Source organism: Hypomesus nipponensis, chromosome 21 (genome assembly GCF_054491055.1).
Source record: "Hypomesus nipponensis isolate SF chromosome 21, ASM5449105v1, whole genome shotgun sequence".
Classification (NCBI taxonomy): Eukaryota; Metazoa; Chordata; class Actinopteri; order Osmeriformes; family Osmeridae; genus Hypomesus; species Hypomesus nipponensis.
Window position 1 is genome coordinate 12,760,702 of NC_140381.1, and position 23,776 is coordinate 12,784,477.

A 23,776-nucleotide genomic window follows, 5' to 3' on the forward strand; every position below is an offset into this window, starting at 1 on the left:
CACACAAACATGCACTCACAAAGCCTCTGCAGCCAACAGATGTGCCACTCTCATTACCCCCCATAACTGGTACATGAACATTCCCAGCACTTTGAAAGGGGAGGAGTAAGAGGGATGGATTTTGTGTGAGAGATTGAGGAAGGGAGGGAAAAAGAGATTAAAGAGAGAGTAACCAGAGGGAGATGCTCTGCAGCAACATTGTGTAAAGAGGCAACAGAAGGAGAAGAGCTATTCTTCCTACCACAGTATCAGTTTAAAACATTATCTCTTTTGATGCTATCAAGGACTCCCTCAACTTTGATCAGGCACCATCCTCCCTGCTGTTGTCTTTCTACATCTGCTCAGATCTGTAGTGCGACGCGCCTCTCTCTCATTAATCATGTGTCTGCTTTCCTGGAAAAGGAGTTCGGAATATAGAAACAAGACAATGCAAGGACGCTGGATATGCTTGGAAAAGAACTGCACTGGAATATGTCAGAATTTGTATCAGTGTTGTGGGATTCCTAACTAAGGCTGGATGTGTAGTTGAGAGGTTATGAGAGAGAGTGTGTGTGGGCATACATGGAGAATAGTACTGTTGTGTGTATATAAGAGCACTACAGACCGACTACTTGACATCACAGAATCCTTCTCTACACATCCGAACACCTCTATCCATATGACAACAACCAGTCAAAGAGTTGAGACAAAAAGAAAGAACACACGAGAATGGCAAGCTTTGACGGCAATGTGACATTTCTTGAGAGGAGATAAAAAAAAGAAAAAAAACTATTTATTTTTTAATCTGGATATTTGGAAACAGTTCCATGATGTATTTTACAATCTACCGTATTTTGCTTATCCTGCTGCTCCCTCCCTTCTACTCTGCCCAGGTCGGCCCAGGATCTGGAATAGCTACAACTGAGTCTGAATACGTCACAGATTCCAGAATGAAAGGAACAGAAACCTTCCGAAGTTCCTCGAGCAGCACACAGCCCTCTATGCCTGATCGGGTACACTCGGAGGCCGAAGGAGAGGACTGGACACCAGCTGAAGCGTTTCTTTTCAGCGGAGACCCCACCGTTTTGGAGTTAGGTGAGTGTACTCGGGCGTACAGTCTCAACAGGCAAATGAGCACACTGCCTCTGAATTTCGACACCCCCCTCGAGCCAGCGATGGATGCACTCGTTAATACAGCCAACTTCCTGAACATGATTTTCCAAGCCAGTGACTTGCGAGAAAGCAGTGTTAAAGAAGACATGGAGTGGTACCATGCCCTGGTCCGCTCCCTCCTGGAGGCCGATCCTATTATCCGCCGTGCGCTACTCACCTTTGATGCTGACCCCGCCTCCCCTGTGCCACAGCTGCTGCTCCGTGCTTCCCGAAGCTCCACCCCAAAAGTTCAGTTAATTCTCCTCCAGGACTTATCAAATGCTTGGGAGAGCCTGCATCCTCCGGCCCCAGCCCCAGATGACAGTTGGTTCACCAACTTCAAGTTTCCCTCCAACAATCAGCCTACCCCAGCCCTGTCCAAACGGGTGCTTCTCAATGACCTTAACACCTTAGACACACCAAAATGGGGTCAAGGGGACAGCTATGTCACAAATCGAACTGGAGTACGTTGGGGGGATGTCCCCTACCTGGAATGTGAGGATGGACGCTTTCTACCTGGGTGGCTGGTCACTCTCTCTACTTCATTCTATGGCCTCAAGCCTGACCTCACCCCAGAGTTCAGGTCAGGACCTGCCTTTGTCCAGTCATGTTGATGAACCAGTGTCAGTACACCCATTTTTTAACAACATTTGACTATAATTTATTTTAGTATCAAATTCAATAGGTATAATAATTGAATTAGCCAAACTGAATAAAGTCTGCCAATTGGGAGAGAAACACAGATGTAACACTGAAGGAAATGTTAAACTAAAAGTTATATACTGTAAAATGGGGTGAATAATACCAATATGTCGTATATGTATGTATATGTCGTTATGTATGTGCATATGCATGTGTTCCTTTGCTAGGGGGGTGATCCGTGTGGATGTAAATATACAGGACTTCGATGTGGACCAATGTGCCATGGGTAATGGCTGGTTTGCCAACACACACCAGTGCAACCGCACGACTATGAAGGTAAAATACTGCTCCCATAAACATACATACCATCCTGACATATTTAAAAAAGGTTAGAATTCCCATGCCATAACATAATGATCTTATGCTATCTTTAAATCAACCTTAGGTTAAGAATACTTACCAAAGCTGTTTCATCTAAATCAAATATTTTATCTATACCAAAGATGTTGTGGAGGGATGCACTTCAAAACAGCCCAACTTACATTTAGTCATTTAGCAGACGCTCTTATCCAGAGCGACTTACAGTAAGTACAGGGACATTCCCCCCGAGGCACGTAGGGTGAAGTGCCTTGCCCAAGGACACAACGGCATGGCCGGGAATCGAACCAGCGACCTTCTGATTACTAGCCCGATTCCCTAACCGCTCAGCCATCTGACTCCCTTAGGAATCAGATTTACAAATTTGGTCGGGAAGTTGGGTCTGTGGAAGCTCGGTTGGGGAAAAATTATGTCCAAACAGGAGCTGTTCGGAACAATGAAATTGTCAGGGCGGGCTTTATACGATGATGGACAGATGATCAACAGTAACGTAATCAACCACGTCACCAAAGAGCGCTTGGGTTGAATTAGTTTTCAACAAACAACATATTACGTTGCTCTGATTGGTTGTAGGTCTATCCAATTGAGCGAAGAGGCATTTGTTTTACGAGTTTGGTTGAAACACGCCCCATACTCACAGCCCAGCGGGAAGTTATCAGACTCATACTCTGACTGGAATTATGCGTATGACGTCAGGCTATCATTTCACATAAATACGCAGTGAACTTTCTAAAATGTTTTATTTTGTAGTATCTTTATTTATCTATTGATACAGGTATCAATAGGCTACACAAGTTCTATTTTTATCATTCAGGTATTCCTTTCCCCTCATAGAAGAGACACTATTCCCTTTTACCATTATCCCTGTTCAGGATTTCCTCCATCTCTTTCATTTGTTCCATCCAACCCAATCCTCTACTTCTCATCCCAATGTTCTATTTAAAGTTCTCTGTGCTGTTTGGTGGAGGGATGATCTGTCAGATTAAGATTATAATCCAGTAGTGCTGACATCCTTTCCCCCCTCCATACACCATTGCTTTCATAACAGACATTAAAAAAACTGAGGTACAATCTCAAAATCTGATGTCACCCATGTGCTACACTAACAGATCACCGAGTACAACTACAAAAAAACTATTACTGGCCGAAAACCCTTGGGGCTTCATTGGTATTGATTTTACGTCAGTTGAGAGTTGGTATTTACTGAAAGACTAAAAAAATAGAAAACTCTCCCTATGAACATCCAAGCATTAAAAGTTGTGTCACCAATACCATTACATTAAGATTTAAGTGCATTGGTAACATGTTGCAACCATGTAGGCTGATGGAAGGTTGTCACAAACAGGACAAAAATTGAGATGGGAACATTCACTACAGTGCTTCGACGAGAGTATTAAATTGTCCTTATGACTGCATAATTTATTACTGTCATTAATACTGAACCCTTTAAACTATTAGATACTGTGCCACAACAGTGCCTGATTGAGAGTAAGATTACTTGCATTTGTGTGTTGGGGATAGGCGGTGCATGTTTGTGTATGTGTGTGTGACAGTGTTTACTGTAAGCGTATAGTGTGCACTCATAATGCTGGTCAAAAAGGGATAATGCTCTTGCTCAAGGCATTACGTATCCATTTAGATGTAGGTTTTTACTTAGATTAACACGCAGCAATAAAATGTGCATTCCTGACTGAGTGAGCGCGCTCAAGTGTCTACTCTGTATCTCTAACTGTCTATATTGGTTTACTGTTTCCTGTAAAAACTGACATCTTCTCTGAAACCTTTTTCCTAGTGATATAAATAGACAGTAGGTTTGAAATTGATATGTATCAGGACAACTGATGATTGATAAACTGCAATTGCTATCTGTTCTTTTCAATTGATATAAAAAGGAGGGGGGCTTCTTTACACTGAGATACACTCTCTACTTAATAACAAAACTAAATGATATATTAGAAACTAATATTGCTGCTCTTTTCTCTCCATTAGTGTGAGCCAATCCGAGGCAAGGGATTCCAGTTGGGGCAGTACTGCTGCCGCTGCAAAGATGGATACTACAGTCCTCCAATTGACAATCAGGACACATGTAAGCCCATCAGTGTCCACAGTCTGGATCCAGTATGTAATATCACCCTGTAAATAGTCAACAAACTCTAACACAACTTCTCAATGCATTATCTGGCCTGGGGTTCAATGACAGATCAAGGTTTGCGAAGTGCACCCCTTAACCAGCTAGCCTGCCCAGAACTGAGCTGGTTGCAAGGATAGGCACACAAACGATACGTATGCAGTTACATGAATTGCAGACTATTTAATTGCTTTTGTTTAACGGCAACTCAAAGACATGCTTTTAACAGTAAGCTCAGTTATAGTTTTGGTAGCTGGGCACTTGTGTTTCATTGTAAAGTCATTTCCAGAGTGACATTTAGATTTTCTATGAGTCTGGTCTGGGCAAACAATTTTGGTGTATAGAAGTTGTCAGGAGTGATGCATGTTGTATGCATATGTATTTGTATGGCCTGAAATCACTTGCAATGTCAATATACCATCAATATATTTCAAATTACAATATCTTTGGAAACATATTAAACTGAACAGGTTTAAATTGGAGTGAAACCTAGCAAAAACTGAAAACTGGAGCTTCAGCCAGCAAATTTAACATCTATTTGAGCTACTGAAGCAATTGAATTGACAGCTAAATCAATTTTAATGTCTCAAATATTCCCAACCTTCTCAATGAAACTGTAGACAATTCAAACAGGGTTTTGATCGTACATTTTGTTTATAATGTCCATGTCCTATAAAGTCACACATCAATGTCGATGGCTAAAGTAATGATGTCTTCCTCATTTAAGTAGTCTCTAGAGAGTACATCAAATCTGATTGTTGTCATTCTTGTCACTCTTCTGTGTATGTGTGTGTCTTCTTATGAGCAATTTGTTGTCTGTATTTATGTTGTGGGTGATGCAGTGGACGAAACTATCAATGGGAGCAACAGTTCTGGCAGTGGCAGGGGTGGTGGTGGTACTGTGTGTTACCCTATCCTGCCCATCTGTCTACCCTGCTGGCCTGGTTGCGGGCGCTGTGAGGACGGTTCCCCCTGCTGGGTACAGGAGGACTGGTTCCTCAGGGCAGTTGTGCTGGCAGTCCAAGGCTTCTTCATGTTACTGGTGTTTATCAGCATGCTAGTGGCCTACCAGTACCGACGGAGCAGGGTGAGTGAGTTCTACTCCACTGAGCACAGCAATGGTGTTTTTACCATATTTTGTACATCTACTGTCTTGAAAAAATACAGTATATTCTATTATAATGAGAGGCAGCTCATTGTTTTGATGTTTGAAGCCATCATGGACAGTTATATTATAAAGATATAAAAAATATAAAGATTATGCATTGGTATAATCAGACCATGTCTTGGACTTTTCCTGATTTCTCTATGATAGTGGTAGTGATCTAGTACCATTCATACCATATGCTGTAAACTGTCTTTTATAGAATAAAACCCAGTCAAGCGGCACAACATGGTACTGCTCTTCGTTAGCCAAAATGCATTATAATTACTGATCAATAAATGCAATCACAGAAGCAGATAGCTTCTTGAAGTCGTATGTGGCAATACACACACAAGCATCATGAGGAAAACCTTTTTTGATATTTATATAAATATTTATTTTGCTGTCAGACGCTAAACATTACTAGATTAATAGTGTTTTTACATAGACTGTAAACAGAATGAACAACGCGTCTCTGCTTCCTCCTACTGTACAAAAATGAAGCCAAAATATCTATTGGAAGTCGCTTTGGATAAAAGCGTCTGCTAAATGAATACATGTATTTATCCTGTATACGGGTGCTGCCATATTGCGCTTGTGATGTCATTTGGAGCCAGAGTCTGCGCAGTAGTGATCGGGTGGTGGAGCCGCGGTATTGAGGTCCCACCAATACACTCGCCAAACCCAATCGCAAGCACACACTAACCTTCCCTTACGGAAGGAAAATATATTGCAGTATATTGGAAAATATCATGTGATACATTAGGCAATATATATCCATATATGGGATTTAATATTTATATTGTATGGAAATACATGGGATAATATATTGATGATAAATATATTATAAATATATTATAAACTATGATATATTCATGTAATATATTGCAATATATTGCAGAATACAGCAATGATTGCCGTTTTCCATATATTGCAACATATTCAACATGAATATATAATATATGTGTTTATATATACAAAAATATATGCAATTTTATGTCTATAAATACCACCATAATGTATTCCGATTTATATGGGAAAATGTATTGGTAATATATGTAAAGATATAGTGTCACATGTATGTTTAATATATGGTAGAAATATATTTGAATTATATGTACAATTGTAAAATTGACATGATAGATAGTTACACCGCGATTACCCAGAAAACTAGAAACTGTTCTGTAAAAAAAAAAAGCCTATTAGGAGTTGAACCCGGAACCCTTCGTTTACCAGCACAACCTCTCATCCAATTGAGCCATTCCAAGATGTAGACTTTCCAGTGTTCAGTTACTAAATAATAAAATAAGACATTTCTCCTATGGCAATTATAGTCACATTTGGTCCAAGCTCACACAGCTCTAATTCAGTCATATTTTCACATATTAAGGTGAAACTTGGCAGGGTACTTTAGGGGGAAGTCACCTTAAAGCCTATTCCTGACGGGGGAATCCTAATACTATGGAAAGATATACATTAAATAAATGTACAGATGTTTCAATATATTGTGGAATATATTTTAAAATATAGGTAAAATTATATGGAAAAATATTTGAAATATATACTGACAATGATCGCTTCCAGCAAACTTCTTTTAAATTAGCCATTTCCCCCTAAATAAATTTCAATCTTACGGTAAATACGTTTTTGGGGGCCCCTGTTTAAGTTAGAAGGTGGTACTGTTTGAATTTCGATTCCATTTGAAATACTGCTGTTGACAACCTTATTAGAATACCCACTAGATGGCTGAGCGGTTAGGGAATCAGGCTATTAATCAGAAGGTTGCCGGTTTGATTCCTGGAAGCCAAAAATTAAGCTGTGTCTTTGGGCAAGGCAATTCACCCTACTGGCCTCGGGGTATGTCCCTGTACTTACTGTAACTTACTTAAGTCACTCTGGATAAGATCGTCTGCTAAATGACTACATGTAAATATCACCATATATGTCTGTACATTGTATGGGCATGTTCTCATATATGTACACATGCATTGTACAATATATCTTTCCATATAATTGTACATATTTTTTAAATATATTCTACCATATATGAAGCATACATGTGACACTGTATCTTTACATATATTACCCATACATTTTTCCATATACAGTGGCATACATTATGGTGGTTATGTATAAATACATGATTGCAAATATTTTGGGATATATAACCACATATATTATATATTCATGTTCCATATATTGCAATATATGGAAAACGGCATCATTTGTATATTCTGCAATGTATTGCAATATATCACATGAATATATATTAGTGTATAATATATTTATCATCAATATGTTATCCCATGTATTTCCATATATAATATATTGAAATATGTCATATAAATTAATATATTACAATCTAAATTAATGTATTGACTAATAAAGTAAATTGTTAAAACTCAAACTTAGATTTTACTGGGCCTCAGCAGAAATCTACTGGGGCACATGCCCCAGTAAAAAGGGTCTAAGGGCCTTCTTGTTATATCGTCAAATAACTAATTAAAAACAAACAGGTCAGAAAAATTTGCATGTGAACAGACATCAGCGTGATAAGAATTACCTAAAATGACAGAAACCGTCTCTGGGAAAGAAAATGTGGATGTGCACTTAGTTCCTATTGTTTGGCTCATGTCCCATCTGCTGACATGGACGAGGCGGGACTTATGACATATACTGCAGTTAGCCACCAGGGGGCGATCAAAATATTTTGGCTTCACTTTTGAGGAGCTGTCATGCCGTCCATTCTTTTTACAGTCAATGCGTTATTACTGTGACATTACTATGTTAATGCTGTAATTTAACAACCGTGGACACTTTTGCTACGTCGAACACTTCATCGATGGCTTTATTTCAGCAAAGAACTCAACATACTTATACCATATTCCTGTATTTCTTGTCTTTGGCTATTTTTGTCCACAATACATAGAGAAAACTATTTCTATAGTGAATTTAGAACATTTAACAGTTTTTGGTTTCCTTTCACATGAATCTCTGCAATTTCTGTGTTCAATACCATGTTGGATTTACAATTTGATTTAATTATAGATCTAACATGGTTTTCAACACAAAACATCATACAATACACTTGAGTATTTACAAAAACCTTTGTAAAGTAAGTCAATCATGTTGAACTAATCATGTCTCCTCTCACCCTCACAATATCTAACTGATTCACAATTTAAAACTTTCTTTCTCCCCTAAGAGGATACGAGCATCGGGTCTCTTGCTATTGGAGACAATCCTGTTTGGCTCTCTGCTCCTGTACTTCCCAGTGAGTGAGAATATGAGTGATGGGGAGTGAGATTAGAGTGCTCTTTTCAGATCACTGCACAGGATTATATTATAATGGAAAGTTTTTAATGGGTAGGAGGTAATGGTTGTGGTGTGGGGGCAAATGGTGTAAACAACATGGCATTGCTCAAATGTGGTGAAGGATTATCTCTATAGATTTATTACCACAGTCATGGGTCAATTATTAATGTATCCATTAATCTCAAACATGGATGGAAGTGTTTTATTGAGAGATTAGGGCATGCAAAAAGCTATGTCATGCATTACACTGTTTCAGTCTAGCTACTGTATTCACTATAATATTGATAAACCCAGCTTTATTGTGTTGTTTCCCTGGTAAGTGTAGTCTATCTACATCCCATTGCATTAACATTTGACGATTACATTTATTTGTTCAGCAATTACAAATTGTGCATGCAGTAAGTGCAGCAGATAGTCAAGGAGGTAACAAAGAATAACAAAGGCTTATGCACTGTTTTAACACAAACTGTAGCGCATGCAGCCCTGCCCCTAGGGAAAGGTTATATATAATGAATCTCTCTCAAGGACATCCCTGTGATGTTAACCACCACTTTAAGCAACAGAGTAATTTGATCTGCTTATGTTGATGTTGTCAGTGGTGCATTGACAAACTAAGACAAATATACAGTCTACACCTACTGTAAGTAGATATTGAGATATATAGTACGTGAACTGACTGGTTTGAACTTAGAATGATCAGCAAACTACCTACAAATGCAGTTAATATTATGTTGTTAACCTTGGACCATTGAGCAAAAGGTCCCAATGTTTTCTGAACTTTTTCGAGGCTTACATCTCTCTTTCTCACTCTGTTTCCCCCTGAGGTTTTCATCTTGTATTTCAAGCCCAGCATTTTCCGTTGCATCCTGCTCCGCTGGGTTCGAATGCTGGGATTCGCTATTGTATATGGAACGGTTACACTAAAGATGTACCGGTCAGTTCTGAAGTCAAGCTTGATCATTAGCTGTGTTTTGTGAAAGTCCAATCTAAGGATATGTTGTATCAGTTAAATCAGTTGTATGTACGTGGTTTGTATTCCTTAATATCAATACAAACAGTAGCTTACAGTAGTGTGTGTCCACTGAATGATGTATTTTTGTGCAAACAGGGTGCTAAAGGTGTTCCTCTCCCGCACGGCACAAAGAGTGCCCTTCATGTCCAGTACTCATCTGCTGAGGATGCTGGGAATAATGGTGTTGACTGTCAGCTGGTTCCTATGCGCATGGACTGTTGGTGTTCTACAGAATCGTGACCGCAATGTCCCTTTGCTGATAACCTTCACAACATCAGATGGGCAAGGCTTCAGCCTGTGTGACCTTGATCGTTGGGACTACATGATGGCAGTAGGTGAGTGGACAACATGTTAACATGACAACAGATAAAGTTTTGGTTTTACAGTTATTGAATCTAAGGTTAGCCAAAAGAATCCCAATAGATAAGCTTTAAATGAGTGTACTTGAGTAAGAAGATTGACTCACTTTGCTCAAGCAGTCACATTTGCTCATGATAATTGACAAATAACCTCTAAATTGATCATAAATTTGGTAAATGTTAGTTTCCTCAAGGATCACAATGACTCTTGCTTAAAGACTTGTTGCTCTTGTTGGATAGTGGTAACTGATTTAATTTGTTGTACTCGCTGTGAAATATATACAAGTTTTTACTGTTGCTTGCTTTTCTACAGGTAAACTTGCACTTATAGCAATTTATGTTGTTTAATTGTAACTTGTTTAACTACATGCTCTAATGGTTCTTTGGCACTTATTTTGGTTGTTCACAATGTGTGCTTCATGTTTTGGCTACCCGCAATGTTTTTGGGGCTATCTTGTTGTTATTATCAGTGACCTATACACTTAGTAAAGCTCTCTCTTGGAAGTTGCTTTGGATAAAATGAATGCTAAATGAATAAATTAAATTAATAAACAAATTACAGGGTTAAAGGAAAAATCATTTAAGAAGCTTTTTTTTCTCTGTTTTTGTTTTGTGGCAGCCAGTGTATTAATGTAGGATATTCTCTAAGGATCATCTAACAACAAAGTCGTCCATCTTTAGAATCAGCTAATTGCATCACTCTGATATCGTCTGGCAACATCTGTTGGATTGAAAATAACAAAGACATTTCCAATCAATTCATACACATGTAGACATTTATGTAAATATAATAAATTAAAGCCACACTTTTGGGGATATGGTATGGCAAAAATGTGGTATTCCAAATTTTGGAACAGTACCATCTAAATACTATGGTCATTAAAACACATTTCAACTTGTCAACTGATACCCCCTACACTGTTATATGAAAATTGTGTGGTCGAAACACTTGGCCAGTCAGATGTGCAGAACACAGACGATATGAAGCTAATGTAAAGGGACCTGACTAGCCAAGTCAAAATGCTTCACCACAGGTAAATATCAGGGCTCAAAAAAGTAAAGTGAGGAAACAAAGAGAAAAAGTAAATGAAAGAATCAGAAAGGCAATTGCCAAATTTCTTACCAAAGAAAAGCACCAGGTATGCCAGACAAAACTGAACGTGGCCAAAGTGAGGAGCTTGGTAGAATAAAACTTTAGCTAGCTAGCTTAACTTTTAAGTAACATTAGTATGTTTAGTTAACTAGATAAGAAAATAAACTGCTGCAATGCCCTTTGTGGTGAACATTTTGCAGTAACTGTGAGAAAATAGTCAGGATGCCGCATTAACCAAATATTTATTAACACCAATGGTAACAAAAGTACTGTAACAAAGATCTTTGTGATCCGTCTATCAAAAGAAAGCTTGAAAGTCGACGCTCCACAGGATAGAGTGATACTAGACCCAAGACAGACACAGCCTTTTATACAGGATAGTTCTAACATTTGTCAATTCAATCAGTATACGTCTGCACAAAGTCATTACTATAATCAATCAATCAATATTTTGGCTTCATCCTGACTACAGGATAAAGTACTAATACTCCATTGTTCCTCACCGATCAGAAAATTCCCCCTTACCAGCAGAAGTTACATTATTAACTTATGAACCATACAAGTCCAATACTATCTCATCCTGAACGTACTTCACTCAGTCTGCCAGCTGATTCACAAACAACTGCTCAAACTGTCTATTTTCATCTGTCAGCCCTTATACCCTAGCCTGACGTTGTCATACTCATAATTCTAGTCAGAATATGAGTCTGAGAACTCTCCGTTGGGCTTTGACTACGGGGCGTGTTTCAAACGAGCCTGGAAAACAAATGCCTCTTCGCTCAATTGGATAGACCTACAACCAATCAGAGCAACGTAATATGTTGTTTGTTCAAAACGAATTCCACTTAAGCGCTCTTTTGTGACGTGGGTGATTACGTTACTGTTGATCATCTGTCCATAATCGTATAAAGCCCGCCCTGGCAATTTCATTGGTACGCCCAGATTCTGGTTTTCTGTAGTTGTTTCCCAATACGAGACCCTCCAGACCCAACTTCCCGACCACATTTTTTTGTGGGCGGGAGAAGTTGGCCTGGCAGCCAGGCTACTTATACCCCTTAACTCAGCTTTATTATTCAAACCCAAACCTCCAACAAAGGGGGCTGAGCTCCACATACACACACACACACACTAGGGTGCCCAGATCCCAAACAAACAAATGTGGGACAAATAGTATGTTTGTGTGGGACATGTTACCAATGCTGAGAGGCAGTCTAAAATATTGATATGACGATATATTTTTGACATTTATTTGTTTCCAGTGAGACATTATTTAGTTTACATTTACATTACATTACATTTAGCAGGCCTTTTTATCCAAAGCGACTTCCAAGAGAGAGCTAAAAAGGTATTATTTTTATTATTGTTATCTCTAATGAAAGGTGGTACTTAGAACTATCATGTATAATAGCTAAATCCCTCATTAGTATTACTGAAACACAAAAACTGAAGCATGAATACATTGGAGTGCTTCATCTGATTCTCACGATTGACGCCAATGATGTATAACGTGTAGCAGTCTAAAAAATGTATTTGTTCACATTTAGTGCGTAGTAACTGGGGAAGGAAGGGGCAGCATTTCAGGCCCGCGGGCGGTTTTAAGTTTTAAGTACCGTTGTACTCCCGGCACAAGTGCATCTTTAGCCTTTTCTTGAAGGTGGGGAGACAGTCAGTGTCTCTGATGGAGGTGAGGAGATGATTCCACCATTGGGGGGCCAGACAGGAGAAGAGCTTGGGTTGGGAGCAGGCACTCTTGAGAGTTGGGAACCAGAGGGTTGTCAGAAGAAGACCGAAGGTTGCTGGTGGGGGTGTATGGCTGGAGGAGACACTGGATGTAGGCAGGTGCAGCCCCGTTCACTGCTCAAAAGGTCAGTACCAGGGTCTTGAATCGGATACGGGCCGAGATGGGTGGCTAGTGAAGGTAGATGAGGAGCGGGGTAACATGGGTAGGTTGAAGACCAGCCGGGTTTCTACGTTCTGCATCTTCTGGAGAAGGCGGGTTGTGCATGCTGGGAGACTGGCGAGAAGTGAGTTGCAGTAGTCCACCTTGGAGTAGCAGCTGGGTGGAATGCTAAAACAGGTATCTCTTGATCTTCTGGATGTTGTAGAGGGTGAATCTACACGACGGGGAGACTGCAGCAATGTGGGCCATGAGTGAGAGCTTGTCATCCATGGTAACCCAGAGGTTCCTGGCAGAGTATGAAGGGGTCATTGTAGCAGATCCTAGGGTGATTGGAGGAGAGAGTCAGGTGGCTGAGCGGTTAGGGAATCTGGCTGGTAATCTGAAGGTTGCCAGTTTGATTCCCGTCTGTGCAAAAATGACGTTGTGTCCTTGGGCAAGGCATTTCACCCTACTTGCCTCGGGGGAATGTCCCTGTACTTACTGAAAGTCGCTCTGGATACGAGCGTCTGCTGAATGACTAAATGGGAAATGTGAATGTGATTGACAGATTGTGGGAGATGGAGGGTTTGGCTGGGATGTTGAGAAGAATTTCTGGTGATGGTGAGAAGTTCTGGCGAAGTTCAGTTTACATAGTGACTGTCAAGTTATCAGAAGATTCTTAGCTTCTGCCCAAACTTGAAAAAGGCCTTGATCATCAACAGGGTTAAAATGGAAACGACTCAGACAGTTTCTTCATTCTTGTTCGATTTATTTAAGTCAGTCATTGGTTTAAATACTTCTTTTCAGTGCAACACGTCTTTTCAGGTTGAAAACCTTTACAAGAAACAAACACAAAAGATACAACACTCACAAACTGTCCTCCATCAAATACACAAACACCCATCAGGTTATTCTCACCCTTACACTGTTTCACCAAACAACACACTTCGAACAAGTATTACTCCCACTCTACAATAAACATGCCATTACTAGTGATAATACGCTTGATACCGTGCTCACGAAGCGGTATCGACTTTTCAAAACAATTGGTAACGATACAAACGTGTTGAGCATGGCTTCAAATGGGCAAAAACCACGTTATCAGAGTCTAAGTGTCTAAGTGACGTCACACAAGCAGCTGAGACAAACGGTGTTTTATTCAAACGCTTAAAAGACATCAGCAATCACTAATACTCGTAGGTTATAGAGAGGACACATAGGCCTATTTACGGACGCTATAGAATACATTCATTGACAGAGCCAGAGATACAGATGATTGCCAGAGCTAGATAGACAGAGATAGATACAGATATGAGATCATACACAAGCACATAGCCTACATATTTCTCTAGTTTTTTGCTAGGCCTTCAAATGTGGCCATTCCTTTCCCGGTTGCAAAAGCATGTTCCAAAACCTTAACCGCTAGCTTACATTATCATATAATAATGTATTCATTTAGCATATACTTGCACTAAAATGGGGTGAGCGGATGCGATCTCACTTAGTCAGAGTGAGAGGCTGCGCTCCTACCACAAAGCCATATTCAGCAAATACGTTACGTGGTTTATAATACAACAAGATATAGGCCTATTATAACATATTTGACACTTGCAAATCGAAACATTTGTCACACAAACTTTATTTATCAAGTTGTCAATGACGATTGTGAGACTGACGTCTTGTGGACTTGACGTCACTTGATTCCTTCCTTCGCTCGATACAGTCGCCATACTTTAAGCTGACCAGCAGATGTCCCTATGGAGAAGATGTATCGAACGCTTCGAAAAAGCGATACTTTTGAGACAAATTTGAGTCAAATAACTCGTTGCTTCGGAAAGCTTTGTTTCCCCCATCACTAGCCATTACATGAACTAACAGAAACACCCAACAGTAACATATAAATTACTCATTAAAACACTTAAGCACAATTTTACAATAGATTACCATTGAACAGATCAACAGATAACGTCATCAACCATTGTCCTACCAGTGGCATCCCTGGAAATGCCCAGCAAGCTCAGCCCCCAATTCACCATCCATTAGCAGTCACCATGTGCTTTACCAACACTCACACACACTACCTGTGCCATAGAGTTAATATAACTAGAGACAGCTACTTCTGTCTTCCAAGATGGCGTCCCCATTCAGTGCTCAGTGGCGCAGTGAGGCAAGCGAGAGCTCCTAACGGACCGCGCCATCTTTCCAGACCGACTCGTCCGGTCTTGCGCAGAAGCTTGTTCCTAGCTCCGAAACTCATGCATGCTTGCAACTAGCTGTATACGTCATACTTTGCGACAACCAGTTTCGAGCTTGTGAGCTGGAGCTAAGGCATTGCAGAAAACTGTCAGAATGTGGTACAAGTCCGATCAAGAAGCAGATAGCCTACATGTGAACTTTACGAAAATCAATACTATTAGTACTGTAGTATTATACGTGCAGGGCCTATACGTTGTTCTTTTTGCTTTGTGTTTATAGTTTAACTGCTTATGTATTGTGTCAGATAAATAAACTTTAAACCTGAATATCTGGCTTCGTTGTTGTTCTAGCTTTGCAAAGCAAATTAAGTCTATACCTTTACTATTATAATGATGATGAGTGTTGTTTACAATTACTAGCTTATTGTTAATGCCATCATTGTGGTGTTAACTGACTTAAAGTTCTAACAATATTACGACCATAACAATATTGACGTTATCAGACATGATTTATTCATCTTTGTCTTTGCCTCAGAATAACATGTCAACAATATAGGGTGATTTCAGGTAATGTGGGACACTTTTTGGTAGAGGCTCCAGTAGACTTACAAAATAACTGGTAACTCGCCCCAGTGGTGTTTTTGTAAATCGTTTTAGGGCTTAGGAACATTTTCATGCTGGAATGAAATGGGAATACACAATATTTTAGAAGCTACACACTTTCAAACATAACATGACCCCCTCTCTCACTCAGGCAGCATTTTCAGGTAATGTGGGACAGCTTGTCTGGTAAAGTGGGACAGTCATTGTCTGTCGTCCTAGTCTGCTGATATAATAATTATTAGTTTATATACAACACTACAAGGTGCAAGGGTGTGGCAAGATTAATTTAGTTGTGGGGGTTGACTTATACAATAGGCATAAAGTGTAACTGATGTAAGCCTTAGTGATCTGCAGTCTATGTGCTAGCTAGCTAGTCCCGCTGCGTTAGCATTTTGTTGGACTAACGTTTGCGGTCACGCAAACTTTCGATGCGCTTTTTCTGTATAGACCTCTTGTCAAGCCTGATCACGCCTACTCTGATGATGTCAGACAAATAAAAACCACTGCATAGTGACTAGAAGTGTTGTATTTACGAGTCAAGATCAGCTCTGGTGATGGGATGTCAGTTTTGCACATATTAAATCATCAAAATGCATAACTGTCCCACTTTACCTGATGTCCCACATTACCTGAACTCACCCTAATGAAGCCGTAACATGCCACGATATTATAACTGATTAGATTAGGCTATAATTACGTTTGTCTATCCATGTGCATAATAGCGTTCATTACAAAATGGTTAAATCTGCTTTAAAATAACTTAAATTAACTCTACAAACATCCGTCATGTATGTGCAACCATTTGTAAAACTACAATAAAGGCAAGCAGCTGTAGATGATCAAATCTTTTCTCTTTGTTCTCATTCAGCTCAGGTAAATCAGCGATTTGCTGATGCTCCCTTTTGTGCTCGTTCATTGTTCGTATCCACGAGCATGTTTCCAGGCAACTTTTCTTGACGTAAGCAAATAAATGGGCTGCTTGTTTACCCATTTCGTATTGGTTTCAATCTTTGCAAAAATTCTTCTCTGAAAAAGCTAGTAGTATGAACCAGGTTCGAGAATCTAACAAAAATTATTGGGGGAGATAGTTTTAGATATGTTGACTGGAGTTAATAGAATAAAAACGACCGGACGAGTCGGGTAGAAAATTGGAAATGCAATACCAACTACATCCACCGGGGCTGTTGCCTCAAGCCGAGGGGTGGGGGCTTGACCTGTGCCAGAGCCTGTTTAAGGAGAGCCTTGCCACTCCCTATTAAGCCCCACTGTACCGAATTTGGTTGCAGTTCAACCAGAGTTCCACTGGGAGTGATCGCGAGCGAGTGCATGTTGAATGGGAGTCTATGGAGCTAAACGGCTAAATTTGTCTCTTTTGCCTGATTGTCGTTGAGAAATCTCCGATTCGATTGTAGTTTTTGCATGTTCAACATGGATTATAGGTCAAAAGTTGAATGAACGAGTACTTATGTCCTTTTGATTTCTTACAGGGTGAGTCGTTGTTGCCTATAACACGCTAACATTCTGCTAATGAATGCTGATTGGTTAGTGAAGGACTGATACGACCAGAGCTCTTGCTTGATGGCATCCGAAGCGGAATCAGAATGTCAGAGCATTAGCAACATTAGCAACAACATTAGCAAGCCAAAACTCTTTCTAGCATGTGTATTGACAGGAAGAGCCTAACATGTCAGCTGTGTTGTTGATGCCCTGAGAGAAAAAAGTAAGTGACCAGAGCTTGCCGTAAAGCAGTAGCTCTGGTCGTACGATGTGCATGACGTCAATTACATTTTCAAAAGCTTTTTAGAACATAAAGGCGACTTTAAAAAAATCTAACAGCCAGCAGTGTGTATTTTTTTTTTCCTCCCTTTCGAATTCAGAATTCAAATTACATCCTGAGAAAAGTGGATTTTGAGGGGTATAGCTCTATAGACCTCCATTCATTCTGCACTCGCTCGTTAGCGCCCTCACATGGAACTTCAACCAGTTCAGAACCTGGAAGTTTCCCGAGAGTGGCAGTTCTCTCTATATTAGATATTCTCTGCCTGTGCTTAAGTGACTCTGCACTTCCTATTTCCTGGTATGAGGACCACTTCCTGCTTCAGAATAAAAGTTGTAATTTCCTCAAAACAAAAGTCTTTGCAGTTGAAAAACATTACAGTTGCTGCGCTAGAAACATTGTTGTGGCTGACGGTGCTGGTGTGGATATGGATGATCCATTCCAATTTGGAATATATTGTCCCCCTGTCCATAAGTCCTAATGGCTTGCTTGCTGGCTGGAATATTTGAGCAATCTGGCTGCTCCTCATCACCAATATTGTACACTATGAGAGACCGATAGAGAGCCTATGGAGACTAACCTATTAGAGAGATTAAGACAGTCTCAATAATATATGGAGATGCTCATCCTCTCCCATGGATTGCTATTAGTTATGCACCAAAATTAACATTCTGGGCAGAAACCAAAAATTCAGGATGCACTTATTCTGCACCTAAACCAAAAATGACAAAAGATTTTTTTCCCTTATTGTAAAGTAGTTTTTTTACTCAGTTACTTAGTTTTTTTTTTTACTATTAGACTTTTCAATTAATTTACATCAGTACCAAACCCTCCCTTTAAATGTATGTTGTCTGTAATGTATCACGATGATGGAGCTTATAGTTTTCTGGGACAAGGAGACTGCAGTTGTAGTCTGTTGGTGGATTATGGGAAAACGCAGTCAGGAAGTTCTCATAGGAAAAAAGGTACACTGAATTTCGGATATGCTTCTCCTGTGTATTTATTTTGTTTGTTAATACGTCCCAAGTCATCAGAAACTTTGAAGTAGGCTATGTCCACACCACTGACGCCTTGATGGCTAGATTCAACTGATATCTGAGAACTGAGAGGCAGTGAGGAATATATTTTCAGAAATTTTTCAGAAGATTTTCGGCAGCCAAAACTTTGGTGTATCTCTAACTGCTACATCTAGAACCTTGCATGATGATTTAGCAGTGGGGGTCTCAAGAACACCACAGCAATGTAAAACCAGGTTCAATGTCCTCAGCTGGAGGGGCAAGAAAAATTGGCAGGCAAATCCAAAAGTATCCAAAAGCCTCCTCTGCTGATGGCAAATTTGTGTGAAAATTATGAGAGCGCAAGTCAGGTAAGCTTGCATCTTTTTGAAGTGCACCCCAGCCTGCGCCCCCTTTACACCTGGGACACACTGGCTGCGAAGCGCCGCGATTAGCTGCGAAGCGCCGCAATTAGCTGCGAAGCGCCGCAATTAGCTGCGAAGCGCCGCAATTAGCTGCGAAGCGCCGCAATTAGCTGCGAAGCGCCGCAATTAGCTGCGAAGCGCCGCAATTAGCTGCGAAGCGCCGCAATTAGCTGCGAAGCGCCGCAATTAGCTGCGAAGCGCCGCAATTAGCTGCGAAGCGCCGCAATTAGCTGCGAAGCGCCGCAATTAGCTGCGAAGTGCCGCAATTAGCTGCAAAGTCGCAGGCTGCGAATCGCTGTGAAGCACCGCGATCCTTTCAACAGATGGTCAAATTCTTCCGCAAGCCGCTTGAGAATTTGGCTGTAGAATGATAAAATACACCATATTATATGATATATTTGGATAAACATATTACATTTGTTGTAAGCAATAGACAAGCCTATCACTTAAAGGCAGGGTAGGCAAGTTTTGCGAAGCTAGCTATTTTAGCTTCTGTTTGACACAATTTAAACCAAAAATATCCCACCCCATTGCTTCAAAACCAGTTCCACAAAACTACAGTAACGCGCATTGAGTGTAGGGGCAGAGTGTGCGCCGGTGGGTAGGTAGACGGACAGGTAGCCTGTCCAATCATTAGTCAGAGTACGGCTTAATGATTGGTTGTGTTTATTACAGTCTTGCAATGTCCACAGATGTCGGATTGATTTCATATTACCGTCAAACCTTTATATGCTATCAATATGTGAAGTTTATTTCAGCAAATATGAAATAAGTGATTCTCAACAACCTTGCAAAACCCTGATTGATGATGGCGTTGGCTGTCCAGCCAACATTAGTCTGTTCTTTCTAAACAGTAGCTAGATATCTATTAACAAAGAGCGAGATAAGAGCTGTCATAGTCTACAATCAAGCAGAAGAGACACTGAAACCCATTGGCTACATCACAAACCAATCAAAATTCTATTGTATGCATAAAGAACATGATTTAGCAGTTTAACCATGACTTTAGTAAGAAGACCAAGTCAAAGAAACACAGCAAGAGTGGTATTAGCAAAAAAAGGAAGGGAGTGCTGGTCAAAGCCTACTTTCAAACCAGTTATTTGCGTCAAAAAGCCAAAGAACTGGCTCTGAACCAAGAAAAGTTTTTTTCAGCCCCTAAATGTTTCTGGTCTAGAAGTAAGAACCACTTACTTCCGGGGTTAGGGCGGCAGGTTTACCATGACCAACAAGACCCATGCTGGAGAAAACTCTGAACTGTAGCCTGTACCACTTTCGAAATACTATTGTTGTTGTGTCACAGAATGTAGTTGATGTAATGTAATGTAGAGATCTAGAATAGTAGCATCTGTGGTGCTGGTTACCCCTTCTTAAGACAGATACGGGAGCGCCCTGAGTTCTTATTAATAAACTTCACTACTCTGTGTGTGCCTTTCTACGTGTGGTAACCATATAGGTTACAACTGTCCTTGGGTCCTGTAATTATCCAAGTATCATAATGAAACAACTCACAAACGCTTCGATATAATACTTTTTACTGATATATTGTCATGACAGTAAAATGTTTAGCTGTTTAGCACTTGAAGTTACTTAAATCGAATATACATCATACAAATGGGAAAATAAACTATTTCCTTCATTGCATTACAAAAATCCAGTAGCAAATATCAATGTCACAACATTACATAGAGAATAAACCCTATAAGTAATTCTTGTTATTCACTTATCTAACATAAGCCATTCAATTATTGTAGTCCGTTGCCCTTTTACATCCTAGCTGAAATACATCCCACCCAACAAAAAAATTATAATTTAATTCACATTTCATTTAATGGGTGCAGCAACCTTTAGATTGAAGCCAATTTTGAAAAGACATCCAAAATTCATTAATCGGTTCACACTGAAAGAAAACATGTTCAACCGTCTCAATATCGCTCACAGAAAACAAGATTTACTTTCCCGATTATATTTTACATGTAGGAAGTGATTCAATGGATAAATATAATTTATCCATTTAGTCCGCTTTGACCCAGGACACGGATTGGACATACAGTTTTGAAACACAATTGGTTGAATTACAAAAATATTAAATACAATATTAAATTAACAAACATGGTGATTTCACAAAACCATATGCAGTAATAAAACGCACACAAAATAAACATATCTATAAATTATTACACTGCGTTACACATCCCTAGATAGAGCCTAATTTAACTTTTCTCAGATGTTTTCGGAAATGTTAGGTAATGTGGACTAGCTGAGGTGACCGGGCTGTCAGCGCTTAAGGTACTGTTCCCCACAGAGAAAAGCCTTATCTGAGCAGGTCCTTTTGATATCTAAATTTCATACAAACAACTTCTCATTCGACACACCTACTAAGTGTGAAGTCAATCGGATTAATGTTTCTTGAGATATGCGAACCACAGATATATAGCTCTACATGCACAGATTATATGTAGTTGTTGTAGTTGTCTGTAGTACCTTGGTCCTGGAGAAACTTTGTTTTGTTTCATTATGTACTATACCACATATGTGATTGAAATTAGCTGGTGCAGGAGAGGACTGCAAGAGCACAGCTGGTGATTAACCTACAGAAGAAAGCCTTTGCCCTCAAGGAGGCCTTGATAAAAAAAAAAAATCACAAGGAGGAGGACTCTGATGTGAGGGCTCTGGTCAGGAGGAACCAGATGATGCACAAGTTCTCGGGCGGTGCTTGAGGCAGCTCTGCTGGGAAGAGGCCAGGCCATGAATAACTTTTTCCCAGAGGGACTCTCCCTTTGGGCTCCACTCAAGACTGGACCCAATCTGGAAGGATCAGGACATTTTGGTCCACACTTCAACACCCCTGCTAAGCTGTCATCACTTAAAGACAGTTGATCTGGGTCTCGTAACAAATAAAACATACTACTAAAACTCAATTCTGTCTGAGACGGGCCCAGCCTCTTAGAACACATGCCTGCAGTTACACAGGAAACCACTGAGGAAGTTGAACAAAACTCTGCACTGTATGGCTTCAAACATAACCCAATATATTGGAAAGGCCTGTCACAAAGCTGTTTGCTATTGGAGGCAACAGACATAATCTTAGCTTTTCTTCTTTTACAGAAACTAGTGATAACAGACATTCCAACTCTCCCGTAAGTTCCTGGAGTCTTCCGCATTTAATAGAAGCTCCCTCTGACGCCGCCAAATTATATATACATATATTATTTTTTTGCGAGTGTCAGAGAGTTCAATGGTCATTTCTGATGGTAGACCAACTCTGGAGAAATGGAGAGCTAGAGACAGACTTGGTGAGAGAGTGATGCAGCACACGTCCTGATTGGTCTCCCTTTGTGCTATTTATTCGTTTTCTCGGTTATCCAATTCATCCATAAGTTCAATTCAGTTTAGTGTCTGCAGCACCATGGCAGAGTGTCCCCCAAAAAAGTACAAAATGCACTGTATTCTTTGGTAAAAATTAAATATCCTTGGGCATACATGTTTTGTAGCTGTGTGTGTGTGTTTGGAGGGGGGGGGGGCGACAGTAAAGCCACCTCCCTCTGAAATTAGTTTTTGCAGGTTGGGATGTCTGTGATAAAGCCACCAACAAAGAAGATTCGGTCAAGCGTACACACTGGACATGACACATAAAAAGCATTCTCAATGGTATGTAGGAGGGGTGAGCAGTGATGCCATCTTCTGTTTCTGTTTTATCAAAAAAGTATCTGTAATCAGATATAAACTGGAAGTGGGTGAGCCTAATCCGGACTGTTTTAAATCGTGTTTCATGACGGTTCATTTTTACACAATGGACAGAGACCATGCACAATTTCTATTAGCAAAGCTATTTATAACTGCTGTGAAATTGTATCAAAATGCGCTGCTCAAATGGGAGACAGAATAAAACAGTCTTTGAAGCCAAATCATTTAAATATACAGTAAGTAGAAGACTTCAAAAAAGTATATACATGAAACCAGCTAAATGTAGGCCGTACATTTAGCTATTGTCTGGTTTTTAACTTTGTATAACTCGAGACAATTATCCACTCTGCAGAAAATCTGCGCTTCTCAGTGTGAGAAATGGTTGAAATGCATGAGTCTCACAGCAAATGTGTGAGATTTGAGACCTGTAGTAGGCTAATCTACAGAGCCCTGAAGGGACCTGTGAAAAGACGAAAAAAAAGGACACTCTCTTCCGGACTAGAAACGTTCTTGGACGTGTTACGGTTTCCAGTGTGTGGATAGCATTACCTATAGCTTCATTGCCTTCATTCAAGACACTTGTATTGTTTAAATGTCTGATACTGTTTTATTATTGACTTGTAGCCTATTTGTATAAATGTTATAGGCCTAACACGAGGCGATAATATAGGCCCTAGTAAAGCAGAGCAAAGACTATCGTTTCACTTAAATGTACGGTACATTTAGGCCTAGGGCCTAACTGTTTTGGTAAACGGGACTGGCGTTCTTTTATTTATACACACACATCACGATGTGTCAGGGTGTGAGGTGGGGTAGGACCCAAACGCAGGAGAGATGCGAGGCATCGTGATAAACAGAAGTTTAACGATAAAAAAAAAACTGGGAACAAGTAGGGTACTCACGCAGACAGGAGAAGCAGTAATGACAAGACAAGGACTGGACACAAAACGGAAACCTAAATACAGAAACAAACAAGACACAGGTGGACACAATGACGCTAACGACAACGAGACACA

The 23,776-nt window shown here is 40.0% G+C and overlaps 1 protein-coding gene across 1 annotated transcript in view; it reads left to right on the forward strand.

Moving 5' to 3' along the window:
- Positions 1–809: 809 nt before the first annotated feature.
- The window catches only part of gpr179 (G protein-coupled receptor 179), a 62,232-nt gene continuing 39,265 nt past the window's right edge, over positions 810–23,776 (forward strand). Inside the window, exons 1-7 of the mRNA XM_084685981.1 lie at positions 810–1,714; positions 2,001–2,109; positions 4,141–4,249; positions 5,122–5,366; positions 8,629–8,697; positions 9,563–9,672; positions 9,847–10,085. Of these exons, the coding sequence (XP_084542107.1) occupies positions 810–1,714; positions 2,001–2,109; positions 4,141–4,249; positions 5,122–5,366; positions 8,629–8,697; positions 9,563–9,672; positions 9,847–10,085 (1,786 nt within the window). The remainder of the gene's footprint in view (positions 1,715–2,000; positions 2,110–4,140; positions 4,250–5,121; positions 5,367–8,628; positions 8,698–9,562; positions 9,673–9,846; positions 10,086–23,776) is intronic.